Source organism: Sylvia atricapilla, chromosome 9 (genome assembly GCF_009819655.1).
Source record: "Sylvia atricapilla isolate bSylAtr1 chromosome 9, bSylAtr1.pri, whole genome shotgun sequence".
Classification (NCBI taxonomy): Eukaryota; Metazoa; Chordata; class Aves; order Passeriformes; family Sylviidae; genus Sylvia; species Sylvia atricapilla.
Genome location: NC_089148.1, coordinates 18,443,486 through 18,469,531, shown reverse-complemented (window position 1 = coordinate 18,469,531; position 26,046 = coordinate 18,443,486). Strand labels below are relative to the sequence as shown.

Genomic DNA, 26,046 nt, shown 5'->3' with positions numbered 1-26,046 from the left:
ACCTGACTGCTGCTGCTGTTGCTGTGCGTGGTCTGGGTGAGTCCTGCAATCAGCTTTGGCCTGTAACTGGTAAAGGCTGCCTGCAGAGCAGTCTGTGCTGAGTCTTTTCCTTCAGCTGAGCTCTCACCTGAGAGTAGGGCTTGGCAATAATAACAAATCAGAAGATGTGAGCTAGAAGAAAGTGCCTGGGGAGGACCTGGGTCAGAGAATGAAGTAACTTTGGGATGATTTCTGCTGTATAGAATTTAAAAAGACGTGTAGGAGCTTGTGGCTGTCAGGGCCTGTGCTCTGCTGTGTTGCCTGTCAGTGCTGTCTGAGTGTGCTCTCCTCCTTCCAGCTCCTCCCCTCAGCAGCAGCCTTTCTTGTGACTTGTGATTGCTCTGAGAGGTGTATTCCTGTCTCTGCCAAGTGATCCATTCCTCTGGTTAGAGAGTTGTTCATCTAAAAGGCAGTTAAGAGGAGCAATTGCATTTACCTAGGAAGACTGCCGCTTCCTCAGCAGGGTGGGGTTAGGTTTTCTTGCTGTAGAATTGGAACATCTCATGCTACTGCACTGGGGATGGACAAAACAGGGAGGTCTAAAAAGGGGCAAGTTACTGCTCCCATGGCTTAGCCTAGAATTCACAGCAGCAATTCACTGCTCTGGGTAATGTATCCCCCCAGATGAGATACAGTGTGTCTCATCTGTCACTTGACATGGTGGGAAGAAAAGCTGAGACTGTCCCATTTCACTGGACCTTATTTGCCCTTTGGAAAGGAACAAAGGACTGCATCCTATGTAAAATATTTTGGAAAACTAGTAGTTTAGAACTGCTGGTGCTTTGGCTTTCAGTGAAATGGTTGGTTGAAGATGGGCTACTGAAGAGAAATCAAGCAGTTCTAAAACAATTTGGAATTATTAGACACTGACTTAGGTCAGAATGCAAGTTTAACTTTATTGGTATGGAATGGTGCTTTTGAAAAGTTAAAATGCTAAAGTATGTTTGAGTACAGAGTACAGTCCCATTACTTTGTTTTCCATATGGCTGAACTACTAATTGTCCTTAGAGTAGTCTAAATGTGGCCATAAATCTTTAGTATCAACTCATGTATGTGTGCTTTAAAGTTGACTGCTCACAGACACTGAGTGTTGGTACATGCTATTTAGACCCTAAAAAGTATTCTTTTGAGAAGAATTGAATAGTGTCTATCTAAAGAAAAGCAGTAATTCAGCACTATGGTGCAATTTGGAATTTTATGGTCCACTTTCAGAGTACAGTGTCTTATAGTAACTTTGGCAAGATAATTTTCTGTAAGATGAATGAAAGTTCTATGAGCTGCTTGCTTTTTATTAGCATATCATGGCTTGTAAATCATGCTGTGTTAGTAAAGGGCTCATTTCTCACAGGGCCATGTTAGTCCTCTTAACATTCTTCCAAATTTATTAAAAGTTTTTAGTCAGTACAGCAAAGAAACAACTGCCAGGCATTTTTGTACATTCATAGAAGTCCTTAATTGGCTAACAGATGTACTTCAGTATTATTCCCAGGAACTAAACATGTCTTGTACTCTGGTGGTATTCTTAGCCTGAGAAACAGATAACATGCAATAGCCAGTGAGTCACTGTGCCCAGCACTGCTTTTCCTTCACAGCAGTTTTAAGGAGGACAAATGCTTTGCTTTCCCAACTCTGTGTCTAATTTTAGTAGGCCAGTGGGCCTGAGGACTTTCAGGCCACCTTCTCAGATAATGTCATCCAAAACATCCAAACTTCAAAATGGCTGGGTGTTACTGCTGTGCTGTCTGACATTGTATCTGTGTATAAAACATCTCCCATTCTTTGTGGATAAATACACAGGGACATTAAATGGACATGAGGGAGATTTGTCTTGTTACAATGCAGAATTTGACTCTTGGTACATTTGTGACAGTCATAAAAGAATCATAATCTGTTGTTTTTATCCTTCTGCATTACTGGGCTGTTAAGGGTAAGTGTCTGTCTTGAAAGGAAGTTAGGTCTTGCAGCTCAAAATATTTGCTCTTATGTTTTCTTAAAAAGTGGGTGATTTGTCCAGAACACACTTGCATCTCTCACTCCTCTGTTGTGTGCACACACACAGAAAAAGAAAAAATGTGGATTTATAAGTAGTGTTTTAGTAATTTTGTTAATGGACATCTTGTCCAGTCTTATGACTACATGTATTTGGCATCCTAAGTCATGGCCGAATTTGATTTTCCTGTAGTTTTCTGCTATTTATAGTAGAAAAAAAAATCCCTTGTGCTCTCTTTAAAGCTATTTAAATAAGTCTTGCAATCACCAAAAGCAGCAATATAAACTGATGTAAAGCTAATGTGAGGAACTTTAGCTATAAAGTTCCTCCACGTATAACTGCAGAAAAGAAATGAAAGCTTTTAAAGATCAGTGACATTATACTGTAACATATTATATGTTACTATATTGTATGATTATATCAGTAACATATTATGTTTTGAAAACTTGTAGATTTGTTTGAGGCAGCCTGCCAAAGGCAGCATTTATTTCCTTGCAGACTTTGATATAACAGTGTACATGCCCAAAGTCATGTTGCAGTGTGTTTAGAAGTGATGTATTCCCAAGGTATTTTCCTAATATTTTAACCCATTGTTCTTATGTACTTAAGCTGGACCTAAAAAACTTATTAATATGTGTGATTTTTCATGTAGTGCTGTATTCATAAGGGAAGAAAAGAAAGAGGAGTTTTGGATAACTGTAGATGTAAAAAATAGAATTTTATGTAAATAAATGCTCACTTTAAAAACTGAAAATTTATGTTTGCCAACCCAAAATATCTTATAATTCTGCCTGTTGTGTCATGAAGTGATCATGAAACTGCAGCTGTATGCTTATTGGACAATTGCTTTAAAAAAATTGAAAAATGAAAAGAGGAAACAGGTTGTTAGTGTGAGTTCAGTTATTTCCCACTTGGTACTAAAAACCTATCACACAGCATGTCTGATTTTAATTTTTTACATAAAATCTGGCTTAAAATGACTCTGAATTCATTTAGCTTTGTGGAGATGGAAAGTGACAGTATTGATTAAATTCAGTGTTACCTATTTTCATGTCCAAAATGTCCCACACCCAAATGAAAATCAGAAAAAGAGGTAATATAATTTCATTTTGAAAATTAACACCTCAGAATTATTTTTCTAGAAAGAAAATAATTGAACTGCAATGAACAAAGTTTTGTATTTCAATATCTTGATCAATCCTCCAAGATAAGAAATTCTTTATACATGCAATTGAAAGTGTTTTCATATTTAGTTTCCTGCTATTTACTTTTTTTTTTTTTTTTGACACAGGTATCTATCCATTCCAGGACAAATATTTTCTACAATCAGAGACTGAAATGGCATGATTGGACTTTTAAGTAATTTGGCTTTGACATCTTCACCATTTACTGAGAACTTGGAACAGAATTTGAACTCTATTTCTGCACTATCCTAGGTTATAATGCCATCCTTTCCTAATGAGGGAGGTATGCTAGTCTTGGATTTTTAATATACCCTATGAATTATTCAGTATGCTTGTATCTATAAATTGTGATGGAGTACTGCTTGTATTTTTAGTTAATTTGCATATGTTGAGATATAAAATTTTTGATAGATACAACATTATTTTTCCAAAGATAACCATGGAACTGCTCCTGTGACTTTGAGTTCAGAACTACCCTATCAGAGCACAATTAAAAGAAAAGTCAGAAAGAAGAAGAAGAATGGAGTCATCACTGCCAATATTGCTGGCACAAAATATGAAATTGGTAGGAAGCTGCATATTTTGTTTTCATCCTAATAGCATTTGATGTGAGAGAGTTACTGATTAATGGAGTGAATTAATGGACTTTGCATCAAGCTGACAGTGAGACATTTCTGAAGGAGTTTCTTTTATAAGAAACCTGAGGTTTTCTTGTAACATTTAATTCATAGCTTTGAACACTGTGCATCTATTAATCCCCATTTGTTACTCATAATAATTCTCACTTGTTACCTTGAAATGTAAAAACTTAAGTAATCAAGAAGGCTGTGGAAGAACCTTCTAAAAATATGTTATGTATGTGTTTGGAGGTTTACTTAAAGCCTTGAAAGATGAGCAGTGTAAATTCAATGTCAATTACTATAATATACAGAGGCTTCTCAGTAAAATCAGTTGATGTTTTGTATTTTTGTGTTTGGTAATCAAATTTTTTTTCCTAGAATCAGAGTTATGCATGGCACATAATCAGTCTTTTTTTTTTTTTTTTTTTAATTAAAATAATGTGTGTGTTTGCTTTTGCAACACTGTCTAAGGAGGCATTTTTGTCCCAATCTGCAGTGACATTTATAGTCATCACTGTTTTAAAATTAACTTATGGCATAACCAAGATTAAATGTAAATGCTGTACAAGAGGATTTTTGCTGGATGATTGGGGAATACCTTGAAGCTCTTTGCAGTTCCCATCAGTGGTTGTGCTGATTCCTGCCTCACTAAAAGGTGCTGTAACATTGTAATGGCACGTTTGCAATAGACTGATGGAAATCTTGCAAGATAAATAGCTTGCCATGCCAGCATTGTTCTCAGAAAAAGGGTTCTATATTGGAAGCATTTAAAAGCTTAATTGATTTTTTAAATGTTGAAAATTAATCTATTTTAGGGATTCAAAATAGTCCCTAAGTGTGTGATTTCTCCATAGTGCGTGTAGTAATACAAGAAATGGGATTTGTGAAAACACGTGATGAGGATGAAACAGCAAATCTTATCTGGAGTGATTGTGCTGTGCAGCAAGAGAAGATTGCTGAGCTGCGGAACTATCAGGTACAGTAGTAAGATTTTTGACATGTTTCAATGAACTGCTTCACTCTGAAATGATCAGTAATTATTAGTAACTGCTCGGTTTCATTTGTGTGGCAGGGAAAAAAAAACCCACACAAACCACAACCAACCAGGCTGCTTTAAGGCTGTACCACTGCATAGCTTAAAATCCTATTCTCTTTTCCAGAATTATTTATTCTCAGCACTTGGAAACTGGTGTGTAAATATTTGGGACTGTTCTTTCGTGCTTTTTTCTGCCAATTGGGTGGTGTGAATGATCAATTTAAAGAAGTAACAAAATATCATTTATAAGTTTCTCATAAGCCTTGAAGCAATAAGGTAGCTACCAGAACTCTCTCCACAGTCCTGTGAATAAATATTTTGCATTTCTTACCATTATCTTGTGTTTGCATTCTTTGTTTCTTGATAGCTTTGTGAATAAAAGTGTGATAGTCTCATGTATGAAATTAAATCAATGAGCACTTACATTGATGGAAGAGCATACAACTTGCAGCATCTTTAGCATTGCTAAGAATATGTAGTATAGTGTAATATCCTATCCTGAATAATTTAGACCTAGCACTACTTGTGTTTGCCTGAGCATGCAGTTGAATGTTTTAAATGATTGTAATTAGGTATGCCAGATAAACTAAAAAGTTTCAATTAATTTTCTTTTTTTTTTTTTTCTCCTTCCTCAGAGAATCAACCATTTTCCAGGAATGGGAGAGATATGCAGAAAGGATTTTCTGGCAAGAAACATGACTAAGTAATATTTCTTTTAATATCAAGAAGTTTTCCATCTGTAATATTTAATGCAATAATATACAAAACTATTGCTTTTGAGGTTTTGTTTGTTTGGTTGGTTTTTTTTACTAAGAAACTAGGAGAGGACCAAGAATAATTTCCAAAGTTCTTTAATAACTTTAGCTTTGGTCCTGGATCTGTAGTATTGGAGTGGGCTACTTTATTTCTCCAGCTGACTTCAGTGGAATATTATGTGGCTTTGCTTTTCTGTCTAAACATTGCAGAATATAGGTGAGTCTTGAATTACTGTGCAATAAACCTAATATATAATTCACCCATATATATATCCCATAATAGTAGAACATCAAAAATAGCTGTATGTGGCTGGATAGTGCATCTGGACTATCCTGTGCAATGTGCTCTAGGATAACTCTACTTCACCTGGGAGGCTGGACCAGAGGGCCTGCTGAGGCCTCTTCCAACTTCTCAAATTTTTTGACAGTACTTGTTTAAAATAATCAATGGCTGTATTTTTGTGTGTGTCAAATTTAAAAAATATGAAACATCTTACTGTTTGTATAAGAAATTAGTCAGTGAGGCTCATTTGTCAAATTGCAAATTCTCCTCACTCTAGTGGAATAACTGGGTTCTGAGGAATTGTCCTAGCTGAGAATCTGTGAGTAAGACTTGTAAGAAAACAATACTAAATAATGATCTGATAGCCTGGTAGTAAGGAAGGATTTGAGGGTAAATATATATCAATATTTTACTCTAATCTGAATTAGTTTGTAGAGCAATTATTAATAAAGTTAATATTTTGGCTCTCAACCTGACTTATACAACTTAAATGCTAACAGAACAGAATTCGTTTTTGTACAAATGTAATTAATGTGATATCCTCTCTCTCTCTTTCAATTTCTTTCTCTTTCCTTTTCTGTTTTGTAACTAGAACACATCATATGTAGAATGTATGCAACTACCATGATAAAGTATGCAAATATTGTGTGCATTGCTGTGGTGTCTCCATGTCCTGCATGTGGACCAGAGCTCCCCTGTGTCAGTGGTGCTGCACAAGCACTTTTCACTGCCCCTCTCAGACTGAAAGTAAAAACACAGAGATAGCACATGGAGGCAAACAGCTCTTTGGAGAGGTCTTGAAAACAGTCAGTCAGCTTGGTACACTGTGGTACCCCTGTGTATTGCTGCAGTTCTGTAATCTTTTTAAAAAAGCATAAAAAATGGACAAAGGGCTCTTGTTATGCACATATTCTTTCAAATACAGTCTGATGATACCTCTTTCAACCTACTAAATTCTGAGTTCAAAACACAGTTTAAAGTCACTCAGTGCTGAGATTGCACTTATAGATAAGATGGGAAGAATTGCTCTTACCATATGACTCTGGGTCAAACATCTGTGTTGTGACTTCACTTAATATCAGGAGATATAGCAGGGCTTAATCAGTTGGGTTTTTTTCTCAATACTGGCTCTCACAACTCAATACTTAATATTCATACTTTGTAAAAATCAAAATGATATGCCGTGAGATTGCTGGTGAAATCATAAATCAATTGGGATACATGACTGAGCTGGCTCTTGCCTGTAGAATGCAGGAGTTTGTTTCCTATAGCTCTTGTTCTGTCTTAAAATTTAAATGTGCAGAAACATTAATTCTCTTGTCTTGTTTGCTGCTGCATGCCATCTTTTCTATTCCCATTACTGACTCTACTGATTACTATAATTGAGAAATAATGAAACTATGTTGAGAATTGTTAGAGAGTAGAGGTTTTTTTTCTTTTATTTCCATTTTGTTTGTTGTTGTACTGATTTCACCCATCCATTTTATGCAAGTTGTTGGGAATAATGTGAAAGAGCAAATCCACCTTACTTTGACAGGAAGATATTATTCAGGAAGTAATGCACTTCAGGAGTTCTTTCTACAGGCAAAGAATATCCAGATGCTCTGGATCACAGGACAACGTGGTTTTCCCATGCAGAAAGGTGGAAGGGAACAGTGTAATGTGTAATATGAAAAAAGACAACTCAGCCAAGAAAGTGTAGGAACACAGAATAGTGGAACAGATGGAAAGAGGAATGCAATTGAGAAAAAAAGGCAGACATAAACATAATTTTCAATGATAATAATCAGAACACAGAGAAGAAAAAAGTAACAATAGAAGTGCCATCGTGGGGCCAGCTAGAGCTTAAGAGAGCGTTGTGAAGGGTCTCTTAGATGAGAGCTCCTCTTGTGAAGGATAAGTGTGGTTACAAAATGAATTCAATAAATGTGGGAGAAAGTGCACAGGATGAGTGGGAAGGGGCATGGATTCATTTCTACAGTATTGTTTTTTCCAGAACCTTTGTTGATTATATTTAAAAAGTTCATGAACTTATCATGGGCTAAGAATCATTCTCGTCCGTACATACCCACTAACTTTTCATACATAAGAAGTCAGAGGGTTTTGAGATTTTAGGCAGTGGAATCTGCATTATTAGACTGAAGATTGTGCCTGTAGTAAGCTTTTTGTTGTAATGTTTTGTTTTGTTCAACACCATTGATTCTTTTGCTTTCTTAGAGAAAGCACTCTAAGATCAAGAGAACAGTCTGACCACATTTGTGAGCTAAAATAGTACTCAGAAGAACAGTAATTTGCTGTTTATTTCTCAGACCTCCTGATAAAGACAGCAAAGGTTAAAGGATAGAGCAGCACAGTGAAAAAGTGGTTACTCATAGTAGTGGATGGCCCATGTGCTGAAAAATAGGGCTATTGTGATGGAATAGGCCTTGTTTCCACAGGCTAATTAATGATGCTCCTAAGCCCTTTCTGAATAGGGCCTTGCAGGGAAAGAACAGAGCTGAATTCTTGTTTTGAAAGTTTTAGTGAGCCCTAGAACCTATAAACAATGCTGAAGTATTCCACTTCATAGTATTAAGTGTTTGTAATCCACCTAGTTATGCATTAAAAAGAAAAGTCATATAGAACTGATATACTTCCAGTCACAAAATAATATCAATATATCAGGAATATCTTGAAGCTATATTCAATGAGTAGGGAGTGTGTGTACTGAAACCCTTGAGTAAGTTAAATGACAGGTCTTTATCATGTAACATGATGCATATGATAAATAATCTGGAGAGGGATTTCAACTAACACAGAAATTGCTTTTTTTTGACTAAAAATAAGATAATTTCTGCCAAGATAAGGTACTCAGTTGGCAAAGTAATAGCATTTGTAAAGACAGAGCAGATGGAGAGTAGTTTAACAACATGAATGAATCAGGAATTACAATATCAACTTCTGTTTTCAAAGTTTTCCTGAATATTTAGTGGCTTTCTTCGAACTAGATTTGTAAGAATAATAGTTACAAAGAAGCTGCAGAAGTGCTGAACCTCATGCAGTACTGCTGTAGCTATTGTGGTTTCTGGGGAGCGTTTGTTGGGTAGTTGGCTACACAGTTTTGTGACAGTATATCCATTATACCAGTAGGGCTTGGCTACAGTCCTAGCCCTACTCATGTGGCTGACAGTTCTGTTTTTTACATTAGCCACTTAAAGAAAAAGTATCTGGGTAAGAGTGTTATGTAAGCTCATAGTAGAAATGAAAAATGGAAATGTTATTGCCTCTTTTACGCATTAGTTATGCTGATGCTATTAATTTTCAATTCAAAAGGAGAAATATATCTAAATTTGTATTTAATGAAAAAGTATTAAACTTCACCATAGTGGCATTTTAAAAAAATCAAAGTTGGGGAGCTTCCTGTATCAGTTAATTTCTTTTTATACTTCTGATTCCTTTCTGTTGGTCTGTGGATATTATAGATTTTGGTTTAGACATGTCCACTCTATGCTACAGAGTAGTTGTGAATTACCTGAATTAATTTTGTATGAGGTTCTGTATGAAGGAAGTTTCAGGTACTCTGAGTACTTGAAACAAGCTAGCTGCAGCAGGATGTAACTCAGCAAGGACTAGATTTATCCTGTTGGGAACTGTGATACCAATGTGCACAGTAGCACTAAGTGCCCACTGCTCCTATACCTTGGCTGCTAACCATCATTAAAGCAACCCCTATGCTCCTCAGCCAGACTGACAGTGTGCTGTGGGTGTATCTTCCTGTCTGCCACATACACACCTCTAGGTGATGGAAACTTCGGCTACCTGAATTCTTTACCATTCTTCCTCTTCCGTTTTTATTCACAGACAACAGAGAATGAGATAGATTATATAGTGATAGATTCACTACCTCAGCTGCCAGAGCTATAAAAGCATGGAGACCAGGACCTTACTGCATCCTTTCCCCAGATGCAGTGTTTGATTCCCTAGTTTTATTTTAGTTCTTCTGTTCCATCCTTTCACCTCTACTCCCTTCCTGCTTGGTCTTGCTTTAGATATCTTTGTTTTCTTTTGATTAAATTAGATGTCCTTGGAATCTTGAAACCAACACTAATCAAAACCTTGAAACCAAACACTAATCAAAGCTTGTGTGATCTGTCCAATATAGGAAATGAATGAGTTGCTTGGCCTGTGTCAAAGTCTATCTACTACAATTCCTTATTTTTAAAATTTTTTCAAAAGGAACAAAAAACTCTTTCTTAATTGCTTCCATTTAAATTTTAAATTCAGTTGGTTTGGCACCCAAGAAGAAACTCCAAATATCCCAACTCCTCTTTTTTGTCTCTGTTGATCTTCATACCTCCCCATACACCTACCAATATGAAAATTAAAATACTGCCCAAATAACAGCCCCTACCAAAAAAAAAAAAAAAAAAAAAAAAAAAAAATCCATGGTTTGTTGTAAGGTCAATATTTCTAAGAATAAGAATAGCATTAAGTCATCTGAGTAACTGGCCAAAAATTGTAACAAGAGTGAGATGGATGCCAAGAAACGAGATGGATACCTGTAACATAATAAGCACATAAGCAAAAATGCTCAAGATAGTCTGCTTCTGAATATAACATATTCATACTCATGAATATGTAATAGAGCTCTAATTATTCTTAAAAAAATGCAAAAGTTTGCTTTAATTTTACAGAATTTTGCTAAAAAAGTTCCCTTGTGAAATTGTCATAAGTGGTTTTTAATCTTGAGGATTAAAACATCAAAGTAGTCAAAAGATTTTAACTCAATTACCCTTTTTTTGCAGAATGATCAAGAGTCAGCCTCAGGAGTACAGTTTCATTCCTCGAACATGGATCTTTCCTGCAGAATACACACAGTTTCAGAACTATGTAAAAGAATTGAAGAAGAAACGTAGACAGAAGACTTTCATAGTCAAACCAGCTAATGGTGCAATGGGACATGGGTGAGTTGTGAGTTAACTTCAGTCTTACCTGTGAAGGTGAAATCCAGTGCTACTTACAACATTTACAGAAGCTGTGTATTAGTAAGAAAATTGTATTTTGAGTTGTGTGAAAGTCAGTGTATTGGGTCAAGGCTTCACAAGCCTTAAATAAACTCAAATAATTACTGAGAATACAGTTATTTTCTTGTGAATTTTTCTACTGTGCAAGATTTATAGGGTGAGATTGTATTGGGCATTAATGGCAGGGTTTTGGTGGCTGGAGGCTGCAGGGATGTTGTGTGGGAGGTCAGGATCTTTCACAGCTTTAAAACCAGCCCAAACACCCCATTGTGCTCCCAAACTGCAGCCAGTCAGAGAAGCAGAAACATGTTTGAGAGCAGCAGCCACCAGGTGTAGGAGAGACAGAGGAGTGCTGTTGGGGATGTGGCTGGATGTACACACTTGGAAGCAGGGCACACCCCTGAAGAGACGGCAACCTGCAGTTGAGTTGAAGAAGTTTTGTTTGTGACAGGGCTGCACACTAAATCCAATGAGATAGATATTGCAATTGCATTTTTATTTTGGGGTTTTTTTTTAGATATTTTGGTTATAGCTTTTATTGCTTTTAATATCAATTTGAATTATACAGTATAGTAAAACTCTTAGTTTTTCAGCATATGTCAGAATTACTATAGAAGTAAGGTCTCCAAACTTTTCCATTTCCTCATTTTTCAGTCCTCCTGATAAGGGCAAAGATCAGCTAAAGGGAAAGGTACCAGCATAGTTCAGAGAAACTGGAAATACAGAAATACTGAGCTTAATCTATGCCATCCTCAGTCATACAGATCAGTGTCCTGCTTTGCAAACTTCATCACCTAAGCTTAGCACTGAAAGTTCTTTGCAGCCTGTACCTCAGGCAGAAGTTGTGACAAAGACTGGAATTCTATTTTTAGAGCTGCATGGGGAATAATCACAGGAGCTGGAGACTGGTCGTTCTGCCAAACAATTTCTAAGTGTAGAGCAAACCCATTATTACAAATTGTTGAATCAAAGCAAGCAGAAAGTTACTTTGAAATGGCTCATTGCCTTTTTTCATCTAGTGAAGCACAGTAAAGGACAGGAAACCAAAAGCCTTGTAAGGGAATGGAACATTTTCTCTGCCCTAAAAATCAGATATCTAAGTCTCTTTCTCTTTGTAGACTTTAGCCTCACTACTTGGCTGGGTGACCATGGTAATCTATTTCAAAGAGTAATGTCCAAGTTTTAAAATTACTTTTGTTTTCACCAGGATCTCTTTAATAAGAAATGGAGAAAAGTTGCAAGCTCAGGATCACTTAATTGTTCAGGAGTATCTTGACAAACCATTTCTTATGGAAGGCTACAAGTTTGATTTACGTGTGTATATTCTTGTAACCTCCTGTGATCCATTAAAAGTATTTTTATATCATGATGGACTGGTGAGAATGGGCACGGAAAAGTATCATCCCCCCAGTGACTCAAATTTGGTAAGTGGAGTTAATTCCAATTTATTGCTTATGGTGTAGGCTTTACCCTGTGTAGTGTTTGTAGGTGGTAAAATTAAATAAACTGGGACTTGAGTTCACCTGGATGAACTTCTGCATTGTCATCGAAGAGAAAAAAATTTAGGTGAGAGATACTTAACACATGCTTTTCTATCAAAATCACAAGTATAGCCACATTATTGTTTATATACAAAAATTTTATATGACTTTCCATGTATGTATGCTGAAGAGTTCAAATATATTCTAGAGAAAAGCAAAATATATCAACCTAAAAATTAAAGAAAATTAAATCACTTCAAGAACAGGCATATTGCTTTTATGTTCATCTGAGCCTGGGGCTGGCATGGCAGGTGGTAATAAGGTTTATCTCCTGCTAGATCATTGCTTCGTATCCATGAAGTTTGGAGCCTTTGTCGAGGGTCCTGCCAGGTTTCAGCCATTGTGTTGGGAGCTTAGGCAAGAGTGAACCAGCACTGCAAGGGTCCAGGGCTCACTGCAGCCCCTGAACATGAGGGAATCTCCTGCTGCTGCTGCTGTTTGTCAGTGACTGCTTCAGCAGGGACAGAAGTATGTAGTTGGCAGCTTTAGGGTGATTCAGTAGGGCAGCCTATAAACACAGAGAGAACCGAGAAATGGTAAGGGTCATGCTAAAGATTCTGAACCATTTCCTCCTCTTGTTCCACTGTATAGCATGTTACCCTATTGGGGGGTGTAAACCTTTCTCTCTTGGCTCTGACCAAAATGCAGATGTCTAAGAAAGAAGTAGATTTGCAGCAGTGAAAGGTATTAGTAGATTTATGTTTGCTACACCGCACTCTGTACTCCATTGCTTTAAGAGCAGCTTCCGTGTAATTATGTAACAGAAAACACCATAGAGCCTTTTTGCCTACATGAAACTTAAATTTGTGACTATCTCTTGGTGTGCATTTGAAAAAAGCAAGTACAATTTGAAGCCCAGTACAAATGCTATATTTGGAAGTGTTCCAGTGCTATATTTGGAATAGTTTGCTTTTAATATTTGTGTATTGCTGCTAATCTCGGCATTAGCAGCACTGAAATATGCTCTGAGTGGATAAACAGAGCAGGCAGTTGTTTCTGTGTTCTCAGAACTGCTCATGCTGGAGGTTGTCTATTGTGTGAAATAACCTGCTTGTCACTAATGACATTGTTGTTTGGATGACATTTTTCCACAGTGACATTGTTCCAAATAACTTTGGACTATCAGTTCAGATGCACAAACACTTTTTTTTTTTTTTAGTCTAACAAATAATTACTTTTATCTGAAATAATTTGAATTTCATGGAAAGATGACTCAAAACTAATAGATTTCAGAATGATTCTTAAAGGAGTAATGAAGCCATTGGAGAAATTCATTGCTTCTAGTGCTACTATAATCTACTGTTAACTAGCTTGCAATTAAATTGATTTGTTTTGGTAATTTCATTAAGTTTTTTAAAGATAAGGAAATGTAGTGAGATAAATGACAGGAGAAAGCTTGTGTTATCTCTTAAAGATGAATTGGAACAGAAGGCTTATGGTCACCTTAGAATATCATCTACTCTCATGTATGTAATTAAACATGACAGAGAACTGTCACTGTGATGAGGACAGGCATCACCATAGTGAAAGTGAAAAGCTGAATTAATCTCTGGGATATAATGTAAATGCACAGATAATGATTTATAAATTGGCCTTGGAAAGGCAATGCTTTCTTTAAATTCAACTGATAACATGAGTCTATTGCTGGTGACATTTTGCTCTGTAAAGGAACTGTAGCACTCAGTCATTTATGTAAAGTATGTTTTGAAATTTACCTCCCTCTGATGTATGGCTACCAGCCAGTTAAAAATGAGCAATTTTGGCAGATATCAGCATGGCAGATGAGTTTATATGTAAAAGATATTTTAAAGTATCACTATCATGAGAATACTTCTCATAAATAAGCTACAGTGAAAACTGAAATGTGGGATTGTCTATGAAGCAGATGCCAGAGTATTTTTTAACACTTTTAAAGTAGCACTTCAAAATACCATCTTTATTGTTTGCTTCTTGTGGAATGTAATAATTCTCTAAGTTATGATAATTGCTCTTTACTTTTTTAGGTAGTTGTTTACATATAGACCTGTTAAAATGGCAGATATATTGTATTATCTAACCAGATGTGAAGTGGTAGATCAGGTCACTGCAACTGGCTTAAGCAGAAGCCCAGGTTTTGTTGTAAAAAGGCTACTGAGCATTCAGTCATAAAATCTCCCAGAATCAGAAACACTAAATCTGCACCTAGTATACTTGCAAATATGAGCTGTTTGATTATATAATTTTTAATTTAATGTAATTTTTTCTTTACATGATTTTGAATTGACTATTTTAGAATTGTTTTTAAAGTTTTTAAAATGTCTTTTCTTCCTTCTTTTAGAGTCAATTGTATATGCATCTGACTAACTACTCTGTCAATAAACATAATGAACACTTTGAACGGGATGAAACAGAAGACAAAGGAAGCAAACGATCTATAAAATGGTTTACTGAGTTTCTAGAAACAAATAATCTTGATGTCTCCAAATTCTGGAGTGACATTTCAGTAAGCTAGACTAAAGTACTTTTCTTTATTTTGTGTATTTTTAGAAAATTAATTGCTTCTGCCATCTGCTTTACTGCAATTCAGAATGATTTTTGAAACTTTATTAATCCAGATTCTCAGCAATGGATGTCACAAAGGACATACTATTAACGATTATTATGTTTTTTAAAAGACTAAATTTGTAGTCTGATTACAAATTTAATGTTAGCATTTTTCTGAGGATCAAACAGTTATTGAATAACAGAATAACTCTCAAACAGTTATTCACATAAGCAATATGGTTATGTGAATAACCAAAACAAAGGAATCATGCCATTTAAATTTTTGGAGCATTTATTTTAGTGTATAAAGTGAATTTTATGTGTGAATATTTACAAAATTGTAGTCAGCGTTGCATATATCTATGTACTTAACACCACTGAAGCGGTTCTGTTACAGGTGTCTTCAGATAAGGAATAGTCTTAAGATTGTTAGAGCTTAAAGGTGTTTGTATGATTCTGAGAACACTTACCAAAATTTATACTGCAAAATGAAATGGATGAAGATTGGCTATACTATACTTTGTTACCAATTTGCTTTTGTTATTTAACTTACTGCAAGTCTCAAAGTTTGTATGTACCATGGAGAGTATAACAATATAGGCTAGAACTGTATAAAGTTATACATGGTATGACATAGGAATAGTTTGTTTATTATAGACTGTTTCTTTGGAATTTTATATCTTTTTTTTTTCTAGTGCATATGTAAATGAAATTTAAAATACTAAAGCATGAAACACTGTAGTTCAGTAAATGGTGGTGTTTTCTCTCCTGATGACTTTTTCTGAAACAAATCTCTTCAGGAACTGGTGGTGAAGACTCTGATAGTTGCAGAGCCGCATGTTCTTCATGCTTACCGCATGTGCAGGCCAGGACAAGCACCAGGAAGTGACAGTGTCTGCTTTGAAGTCCTGGGATTTGATATTCTGCTGGACAGAAAACTAAAACCATGGCTCCTAGAGGTAAACCTCTTTACACAGATGTAAGTTTTTAGGGGTAAAGTTAACTAAGCCCCAGCTGAATCTATATCTGTATGAGAAAACTTGCAAAAAAATCTGTGCGCGGTTATTGAGTACTTAAATGGCACTTTTCTGCAGCATCCAGTGCTGTGATCATCTCGCAGTGATTTTTGATACTGAAAGAAAGGTAGTTGTTTTCCTGGACCCATGTTGCATTTCAGATATTTTTGAAAGTTTTAATGGGAAATGTAATGTAAAAATGTAATGTTAATGTAGTTGTTATTGTAGCTGGAGGACTTTGATTATAGCAAGTGGGTGCTATGTAGATTTCCTTCATGAGTGTAATATGGCTCTGGTAACTTCTGTGAATGTATGATCTTAATATTCTTGGTTTTGGGGATATATGTTCTTTTCCTCTCCTGTGCTTTTAAAAAGCACTGCCATAAACAGAGAACTAATTTGATACACAGAAATTATGCAAACAATTGGTATGATACGGCTGGAAGAAACATTACTTCTCTGATATGTTAGTAGTACAATTAAATGAAGTGGTGCTCACACACATTTTCAACCAGGAGTGTTTGAGGTTTGTCTGTTGGTCTTATATTGCCCTATGAATAACATATAGATGAAGTTCACTTGTGTTTTTTCAGGTTGTCTTATTTCATTCTGTTAACTGTTTTGGAGACTATGCAACTTGGGGAATAAAGCAAATGTATTCAAAATCTCTATTGACAGCAAGCCATGAATATGATTTGGCTACTGATGAACAAAACGTACACAATTAATTTACTGAATTATAACCTCATTTGCAGGCCATTAATACTGTCAGCAGTTGCTTTGTCGTGCTTATTTCTCTCAGGGGCTCATTATAATTTTAATTAGAAAAATAAAATTCCTCTACTGTTGCCATGCAGACATAGCATATTTGGTGGCTTTGATGTTCTTGCCAAAAGCAGCACATGACATGAACTTAGTCTGTACTACATCCACATCTTCTGTTTTTGTCCAGTGAAGCTTGCTGTCCCTTTGATTTAGCACTGCACTTCCAGATTATCATCTATAGGTTGCCTGTAGTTTGCATATAACTGTGTGTAGTTATTTAAGTACAGACTGTTACACAGAATGTCTGTGTAACATTTCATTCAGCCTTGTAGCAAATCTGACGGACCAATTCTGTGAGAGGTGGTGAGTCAGCCAGCATAGGGAGTCCATTCTGAAGGACACTCTCTGTCTGCTCTGATGTTTCCATGAGGTATGGAAATTTTGGGGGGTTTCAGTCACCACTCAGATTCTCAGAAGAGAATCACATGATCCCAGACTCTATTGGTGAGGGAGTAAAGTAGTAAATGCTCCTCTGGTATTTTGAGTTGCTGGAGAATACTTCAGGACCTGGAATTGTGTACCTGGATATATTTTTTTTTTTTTTTAATACAGAAGTCTAAGTATTTCCTTTATTGCTTTTGGTAATAGAGATATCCTGCAACTTATGTCAAACATTTACCCAAATTAACTGAAATTTCAAACTGTGAAACTTACTCATTTTGTACACTCGTTTGCTATTTGTTACCTTGCTTCATGCTTTTTTGCAGCATTTCCAACAGAGTATGTACATGGAGGACACTGTATGTATGCTGCATGTAGTGTAGTAAAAGTCAAATCTGCAGTACATATACATATATATAGTCTTTGTGTATAGATATAGATATATATGGCACATACATAGATAATTCTTTTTTTTCTAAAACACTTCTGGCTTCTTCCACAGATTTCCACTCTTATCTCCATCCACCATTTTCCTCTTGCCAAAACCCCCTTAGGGGAGTGAATCATTCCTTCTAACAGTGGTAACATCCTAATCACAAGGCCCTGAATGTTCCCAGTGTTATGGGAAAATTGCCAAAATAGGATTAGGATGATTAGTTTCATGTTTCCATCCCTCATGCAGCTTTTCTGTTATAAAGATAGCTTGAGAAACTATTAAAAGAAATAAATTGTGCAACATATTATAATGACTCTGCTTCCTGACTTGACTTTTGTTTATATTGCCTTGATGCATTGTAGCTCCCCTGCTCCTTGATGCTACTGAACTTCCGGAACCTTCTACCGTAGTGAGTGTTGTGGAAATGCATGATTGCCATCTTGTGGCACCAAATGTTTCTGGCAAGGATCTGTGCAGCTTCCATCCTTTCTGACTAGCAACGATGACCTAGATCGCCCTTCAATTCCTGGAAAATCCAGTTTTACTTTTTGACCATAATTTCCAAGTTAGTTTATTTTATGTAAAAGCCCCCATAATGTTGAAGTTCTTGGATGGACTCTAGCCTTGTTCTCCCTCATTATATTCAGTTAGGATCACAAAGTTGTGATCATTGAAGAAAAAGATAACATGCATTTTAATAACTTCCTCAGGTGTAGGGTGCCTAACTTCCCTTGTGATTTATGTGGGCAAGGCAAAAGAAACCTTACATACAGATTCAGAAATTTATTATTTAGTGTCACCAAGCTAGCAAAATCTGTTCATAACATAGTTATCAATCCAGGTGAAATGAATGTGTGTGATGGAGGGTCACACGTGCGGCTGCTGTTAGGAGCACGAAAGGACGAAGCAGGCCAGCAGGAGGTCAAGCAGGAAAAGCCTCTACTTTATTTTTCTGACTCCATATATATACAAATTTACAGACAGGCCAAGATTGGCTACACAGGTAGCCACCTCTTTGACCTCGTTAGTGAACATCACCATCAATCATCTTTCTCCTCCCAAAGGAGAAGAATGTAAACATGAGATTATTTTCTAAAAACATACATAGTTTACTTGAAGCTGCGTGAGAACAAAATGCAAACAGTGAAAAGCAGGCAAACTTGAGGCAACAAATGTGAACGTCTTAAACCAAGCAATTATTGCTTATTCCTTTTAATGAAATAGTTAAAGTTCATATACGCAAACTTTCTGGCATCTATATGTTTCTCTTGTGTTATGTTTGCCCTGTCTGTACTCCTGGAGGTCCAGAGGCCACCATGGGGTAGGAAAAGTCTGCTTCTCCAAAAAGAGATGTGTAGGTGGTTTTTAGTGTCTTATGCTCTTCACCAGGAAGAACACACTGTTGGTGGTGAAGTTTTCTTCATCTTTGCTCTAAATTTCACTTAGGGTTATTTTCCTTTGTTTGCTGCCACCACCCGCTGTTCATTTTTTGGCCAGTAATTCCACATTGTCTCCAAGTTTTTCCACAAGTCTTTTACATCTCCTGGAATCGTGCCATGTGCTTTCTTCTTTACCCCTAGACCAAATTTATCTTGTTTACAAGGTTGCATTCCTGTAGTGAACACAGTTTGGCCACTGGCATCAGTCTCTGGATTTTCAAGGCCTTTGCAATCATCATTTGCTTGTACTTTTGGGGTCCCTCATGCAATCCTGGTTTTGACAACAGTAGATGCCTTGCTGATAAAATTACTGATGTTATAATAACACAACCTAGTTGTGCATGTCCTGATTCTCGGGTCACTGGACTCTAAATAACCATCTCCCAGCTGACAGATGCACAGACAATGGATTGGTAACCAGTTATTATGAGTAAATATTGTGGCATATCACTAGTACGTTATCAAGATTATAATGCCACAGTCTTACAGATTAGTCAGCAACTGTATTTATTGTCTTCTTTGTGATGTGATAGTAGATGATCAGGTCAGTCTAAAGAGGTTAGTCAGTTAAATATTTGTGTGAAAGTCTTCCAAGAAAGAATACTTATAAATCTTTTCATATTTCAGATGAATTTTCAAGATTTTTCTTTCAACATTAGATCTCACTGCTCACTTTGCCAGTCTGTCTGCAAAAGCAGCAAAGGAGCTGATTCCCAAAGCTGAAAGGTAGCTGTCAGTTATGATAGGGCAGCTGGAACTCAGCAACAGGACACTGAGTGGCGTAGCAGCCACAATAGTTCTGTCCCACAGCTGTAGAGGCTCTAAGATGCTCTAATATATTTAAAGAGCTAAAATAAAGTGCTTTTGACTTCTGCTTTGGATATGCAAACTGTATTCTGCTTCTGATTCGTGTGGGGCACAAGGTATTAGTTTTCACTGCTGAAGCTCTTTTTTATCTGTCCCTTCCGTAACCAGTGCTGCTCATTCACTATCAAGATGAGATTCCTGCTTGTCATTAGCACCCGTTACTCAAGTATAAATTTTTGTACCAGTCTGGAAAGAATTCCTAGAATAAATCATTATTCCTCCTCAAATCTACCTGAAAACTGAGGCTCTACAGGGAGTCTAAGACTTGTCTGGGTTATAGGATGGCTGGTTGAGGCTCCTGGCTGTTAAGCATATGATTTGTTCTCACTATGAGATTCTCAGTTGCATTTTCCTTATTTTGCTATATTTATGGTACCATTTTTAATCTCTTATCTTGTACTTAGCATATAAGCGTTTTGTTGCTGAGACTGTTAATTATCTTATGTTTTCACACTATGTACTGATTTAATAAGTTAGATCTCTATGTGTTGCTGTCAAGTGTATCTGAAAAGTTATTTAAATATGCTTAAGAAGAGCTTGGATTAGAGCCCCTTTCTGCTTTCTGTCCTTGTATAGTTGTTACATTCTAGAGTAGTATTTGAAGTTTCTTTCAGACTAGAAACTATGGAAGAGTTTAACTCTTTCTGTGCTGGATCATCATAGCATGGCACATCATGTGTTATGATGTGTTTAACAGCAGTTTGTGTGGTGAATTTTCTGGTGGCAGCAATCAAGAGTAGATTAGGCTGGATTTACAGTGGCAGAACTTGAATGGTGTTCACTGTAAATGTCTGGATAACCTGGTGACTGATAGGGTGCATTTCCCAGCTCCCAGTGTCTGTGACACTCAGTACTCTACTTAAAAAATATACAACTGGAAAAGAACTTCTCAACATGTATTCTCTTAATCTCTCTGCATTTGAGAGAGACATTTCTACAAAGGCTGTTATAATAGGTGTGTTCCCAGTGAACCTCAACATTCCTGAGTCTTCTGTGTCTCTTTTTTTTTTTTAGATTAATCGTGCCCCAAGCTTTGGAACGGATCAAAAAATAGACTATGATGTAAAAAAAGGCGTTCTGTTAAATGCATTAAAGCTTCTCAACATACGGTACCTTGTCCTCTTTTCTTCAGTCTGGCTCTATTTCTGTTGCTTTGATTTTTTTTTTTAAATTTGAACTGGACTCAGAGAAAATGAAAAAATGTAAATGTTTCCCTTGCTGTCAGTTTTGCTACAGAAATGAATCTAAATTTAATTTTTCTTCATGCATATGTGCTTGCAAAAATAAATGGTAATAGTAATTTTTGTACTTTTAAAATTTTTTTTTTCAAATGCATCTTGAAGCTGGCATATGTGTGCAGTCATGGGTTATGTGGCCATAGAGGAAATAGCCTTGAGTGATAGTTCACATTCAGTCAAAAGCCATACCCTTCTGGAAGAAAACTTTCTTGCTGAGATACCTTGAAAAATATCTATACCTCAGGAAAATAGATACAACCATGTTTGTATGTTAAATTATAGCAGAATACAGTAGCCTTTACACGGTGAAAATATTATAGCTATGACAGTTAATATTAAAAAAGAATCTTAATGAATGTTTCAATTATAATTTTATATGATAAACACACAACTGACTGGAAAATACAGATTATGTACTTGATATGAAAGTGCATCTCATTTTGGCTGCATTGAATTGACATTTCTTAATATCATCTGTGTTTCAGGACAAGTGATAAAAGGAGAAATTTAGCCCAACAGAAGGCTGAGGCTCAAAAAAGGCTGTATGGCCAAGGGCCAGTGAAAAAACTGTTGCCAGGTTCCTCAGACTGGGAGAAGCAGCGCCACACACTGGAAAGGAGAAAACAAGAACTGGTAGGAAGGGAAAAACTGTGCTGTTTCTTGCTCATGGTTTATACTCTCTTTTGTTTTAATTGTCTTACTTTCTTGATTTGTAGAAGGAAAGACTTGCACAAGTACGTAAACAGATTTCCAAAGAGGAGCATGAAAATAAACACATGGGGAACTACAGGTGAATGTTTTTGACTGTATTAGTAGGAAGTATTCAGTGTATTCTTTAGGATCAGTGGAAACAGGTATTTGTGGCAGATGATAATTTTCTGCCAAAAATGTGTAGACATTTATAGAAAATATATACATGTACATCAGGTATCTCTTTTCAGATGGTTCTTTTCTTGGTTCCAATTTTTTTCATGCACTTAGGAATTTATATGACATCAGTCACCCTATTGTTTGTGCAAGACATTTGCTTGAAAGACATGATTGTTCACATTCAGTTTACCAAGAATGATGATTGTTGTTATGGACCTGTTCTCTAATCACATGTGATCATTCTTATCTTGGTGTTGGGGGATGCAGTATGATTATTCCTTGTAAAAATATCCTATTTGAATTGTATCCTTGAGGCTTGCCCAAATTTCAGAAACTTTATGGGTGCTTCCATCATTTTGAATGGGGTGACATTTGAAATAATTTATTTGTATTTTTGCACTTCGATTTTGGATCTTGGTAGGCTGAAATGTAAGTACCTTCAGATTCCTTGGTAAAACATGTTCAAAAGAGAGCTTTACATTATCAATTACAACAGGTATTAACCAGAAAACAAAAAATTTGTTTTGTGATGTTTTTCTTATTTCTTGAAATTTGCTTCCTTGACAAGTGAAAGCATGGCCTAGGAATATTGGCTGAAAGGGAGCAGAGTATGGCTAGCAAGAGATGATGGGAATATTTGCCCACTCTTTATAAGATTCATCCAGGATGTTAGAGGTCTGAGTTCACATACTTTACTGTGAACTAGTCAGAATGCCTTTATTGCTCTTCTTCATTGCTGCCTTTTTTTTTGAGCAGATGTTCTAAATTTCCAGTAAAATTCTCATTTAAATAGATAGATGTTTCTGTAAAATTCACATTTTTGACAACATTTTGCTTACAAAGAGTCTTTCTTTGTAACTTTTAATTACATATTTTCTTGATGTGTGGAGCTCAACTAGTAAGTAAAAAACCCCTCTAGATGTACAATGAAGTGATAAAGTGGTTATTTTCATGCTACTAAAAGAAAGAGAAGCACTATGATGCTTTAACACATTTTTCTTTTTTGCTAACTTAAACATCTAGCTTATTAACTGATCACATTTTAAGTTGCTTATTCAATTCTTGATGGAAAATCAGACACATGTCTTTATTTAGCTTTTTGGGTAATGTAAATCAGTAAAGACATAGAAATTTTTTATCCTCAGGAAAAAGTAAAGTGTCACTTCATGAGGAATGTGCACTTGTAAAAAGGCAGAACAGCTCTGTGTTTTTATATTACAATGTGTTTGAGAAAAGGCTGAAGGACCAGCAGAACACGAGAAGGAAAGTAAATTTGGCTAGAGAAGAAGAGAAATTTTATCTAAGTGCAGTATTTTCTCCATGTGCTCTTCCTCTGTACAGCAGGACCAGCTTGTGTCAGACATCGACAGAATCATGGAAATTTTGGGTGCTAGTATTGCTGAATGGATTAATATTGCACTCTGAATAAAAATCCAGAGAAACCTCAGGACTTGGATTTAATCTGTGGATATCAGCTCAGCAATTGGCTTAGTCCATGTCTGTCTGCAAGCACAGCAGGCTCCAGTGGGAGTGTAGGGGCAGCTGAATTAGGAGCCACACTTCTGAGCTCTTGTGAAATCTTGAGGAATTGGAAGGGATGGCTTTGAAATGGTCTTTAGCTGCAATCTATGTCTAAATACATTTGGAGTATTACCCTTCAAAGCATTCTTCTATGGCACTTTTTCTGTAGTAGAATCAACACCATTAAATGGTGTTGACTGAAACTAAATTAGTACCTAAATCTTTCAGGTGTTTAATACAAACTGGAAGCATCTTCATTTTGTTCTAGAACTGCCCTGAGGCTAATGGTATCAAATCATCCTTTTATTCATTGTAACAAAATCCTCATGATAGATACCTTTTCAAGGAGAAAACGTCTGAAAAGGAAGAACGTGAAAAAAAAAGAAACTTGTAAATAGTTCAGAAAAGACTCAAAAATACATAAAAGTCACATAATGTCATGTGCTGTATAAATAGTGTCCATGCCTTGCACAGTGCAGGCAAAATTAACTTACAGATTACTCCTTACAAAACTTTAAAAGTTAGTCTTCCATCTTAGCCATATTTCTGGCTGTGTTTCAGGTATTCATGGCAGATGGATTGAAGTGATTTTCTTCAAAGCCCATTGTTGCTTGATGGACATGAATAAATCACCAAGTCTTGCTTCTGATATTGTCATAATCTCCTTACCTGTGATTTTAGGGAATAATGACATAGCTGCTCTAATGGAAAATCAGTCACCATATATTTCCATGTACCAGGGCTTTTTCTGTCTTATAGCACCTATTTCTTCCTGTTAGTTTTTTGAGGATTTAGCATTCAAGTGCACTACATACTCAATCTTTAATTCATATCCTGCCCATGAGATCAAAGCTATTGTTCAGATTTTCACTGTTTTGTGTCCTTTAATTGCTAATACAAATTTGTTTGTGTCTTTTTATTGCTAATAGAAATTATCTTGTGGCTCTAAATTTGACATACAATATTTTGTTACTATTTCATGAATCATTCACACATGTATGCATCACTCATACCCACTGAAATTTCTGAGCACTCCAAAACTGGGTTTTGGTATACCTCTGGAATGACCTAGGTATTGGTTTTGAGTGGCTAATTGCTAGTTTAAACATGAATGTGTTCACTGAATTAAAAGTAGACTTAGAGAGCAATGTTCACCGTTTTATGTTTTATGGTTTGATATTATATAATTATTATAGATGGGTTGCGTACGTGTTAAAAAAGAGACTGTGTGTTAATGACATTACTTCTGTGTGATGAATACCTGAGCTTCCATCTTAAACTCTTATTTTTTTCTTTTTCAGGCGAATTTACCCTCCTGATGATAAGACATTACTTGAAAAGTATGAGAGTTTGTTAGCCACCGCTTTCCAGACGTTTCTTGCTGGAAGAGCAGCTTCACTTCAGCGGGAAATGAATGACCCCTTGAAAAGAATGAAGGTACTGAAGTACACTGAGTAGTAGCTTTAGGAGTTACTTATCTTTGAATTCGTGACCTCATGGATTAATTTCACTATAATCATGTATGATGGCTAATAAATAGCATTTGATGATGTTCCATGATCTTATTATTCTTTGTGCAGCTTGTGGGCCAGATCCTTGAATCTGGATGAACTGCAGTGGACTCAGGGTGGAGACAGGCTAGATGGCTTTAAGCTACTTTACCATATCCCTGATCCTCAGCCTTACCCCTGGCCAAATCAAAGGTTGGCAGAAACTGCTTTTGAGCTGGTAATTGCCTCCTTCTTCCTCCAGTAATGTTCCCAGCCTATTCATCCACTTGTATGAACTGGAACAAGAGATATCCTAAAACCAGCTCCACTAGTTTAAGGATTTAAGACATCCAAAAATTTTACCTGATTTGCCTACTTATTTAGTCAGAGACACTAGGAAAACAGCTATATTAATAACCAGCTAACATGATGTAATTTGAAATCTGAGAAATAATTTTGCATCTTTGTAGCTGGCATCATCTAGCAGTTTTACAGGAATCTGTGCTCAATCCTTTCTTCAGACTTTTATTTTTAATAGCTGTTAAAACTTGATTTTAACCCTCAATTTCATGTTGCTTGCAAGGGGAGATGCATGCATGAGAAGAAATATTTCTATTTCCTCCTGTGAAGGAATTCATAGTCCTATTTCAGGAATTAGTAATCAGAGTAATTTCAAATTTCTACCACTTTTTGCTTGAATCTTTGAAGGACAAGGTCCTGCTTTGAATTAATAGTAATGAAATTCCCATTTCTAGGAGGAGGACATTTTGGATCTTCTGGAGCAATGTGAAATAGATGATGAAAAGCTAATGGGAAAATGCACCAGGCAGCGAGGACCTAAGGTATTTGTCTTTTAGATACCAATTTTTTATTTCATTTTATAGACAGGTTTCCAGAGAATTTTAAGTGAGGAATTCAGTTGGCTGATCCTGCTGGAAGTTTTCTTCCTCAGACCACCTTTTTTTTTTTAATAAGTATAATAGAGGCAT

At 36.2% G+C, this 26,046-nt stretch overlaps 1 protein-coding gene across 4 annotated transcripts in view; it reads left to right on the top strand.

Annotated features, from left to right (window-relative positions):
• The window catches only part of TTLL7 (tubulin tyrosine ligase like 7), a 63,160-nt gene that overhangs the window by 15,632 nt on the left and 21,482 nt on the right, over positions 1-26,046 (top strand). For 2 of the 4 annotated variants that reach the window (XM_066325120.1, XM_066325121.1), the window contains exons 2-14: positions 3,321-3,496; positions 3,647-3,778; positions 4,688-4,809; positions 5,505-5,572; positions 10,692-10,850; positions 12,118-12,334; positions 14,769-14,933; positions 15,775-15,933; positions 20,953-21,047; positions 21,662-21,809; positions 21,893-21,966; positions 24,869-25,004; positions 25,813-25,899. In XM_066325120.1, coding sequence (XP_066181217.1) covers positions 3,472-3,496; positions 3,647-3,778; positions 4,688-4,809; positions 5,505-5,572; positions 10,692-10,850; positions 12,118-12,334; positions 14,769-14,933; positions 15,775-15,933; positions 20,953-21,047; positions 21,662-21,809; positions 21,893-21,966; positions 24,869-25,004; positions 25,813-25,899 — 1,587 coding nt within the window. In that variant the 5' untranslated portion in view covers positions 3,321-3,471. Of the gene's footprint in view, positions 1-3,298; positions 3,497-3,646; positions 3,779-4,687; positions 4,810-5,504; positions 5,573-10,691; positions 10,851-12,117; positions 12,335-14,768; positions 14,934-15,774; positions 15,934-20,952; positions 21,048-21,661; positions 21,810-21,892; positions 21,967-24,868; positions 25,005-25,812; positions 25,900-26,046 lie in introns of those variants that run through there. The other 2 variants (XM_066325119.1, XM_066325122.1) reach the window with 1 other exon arrangement.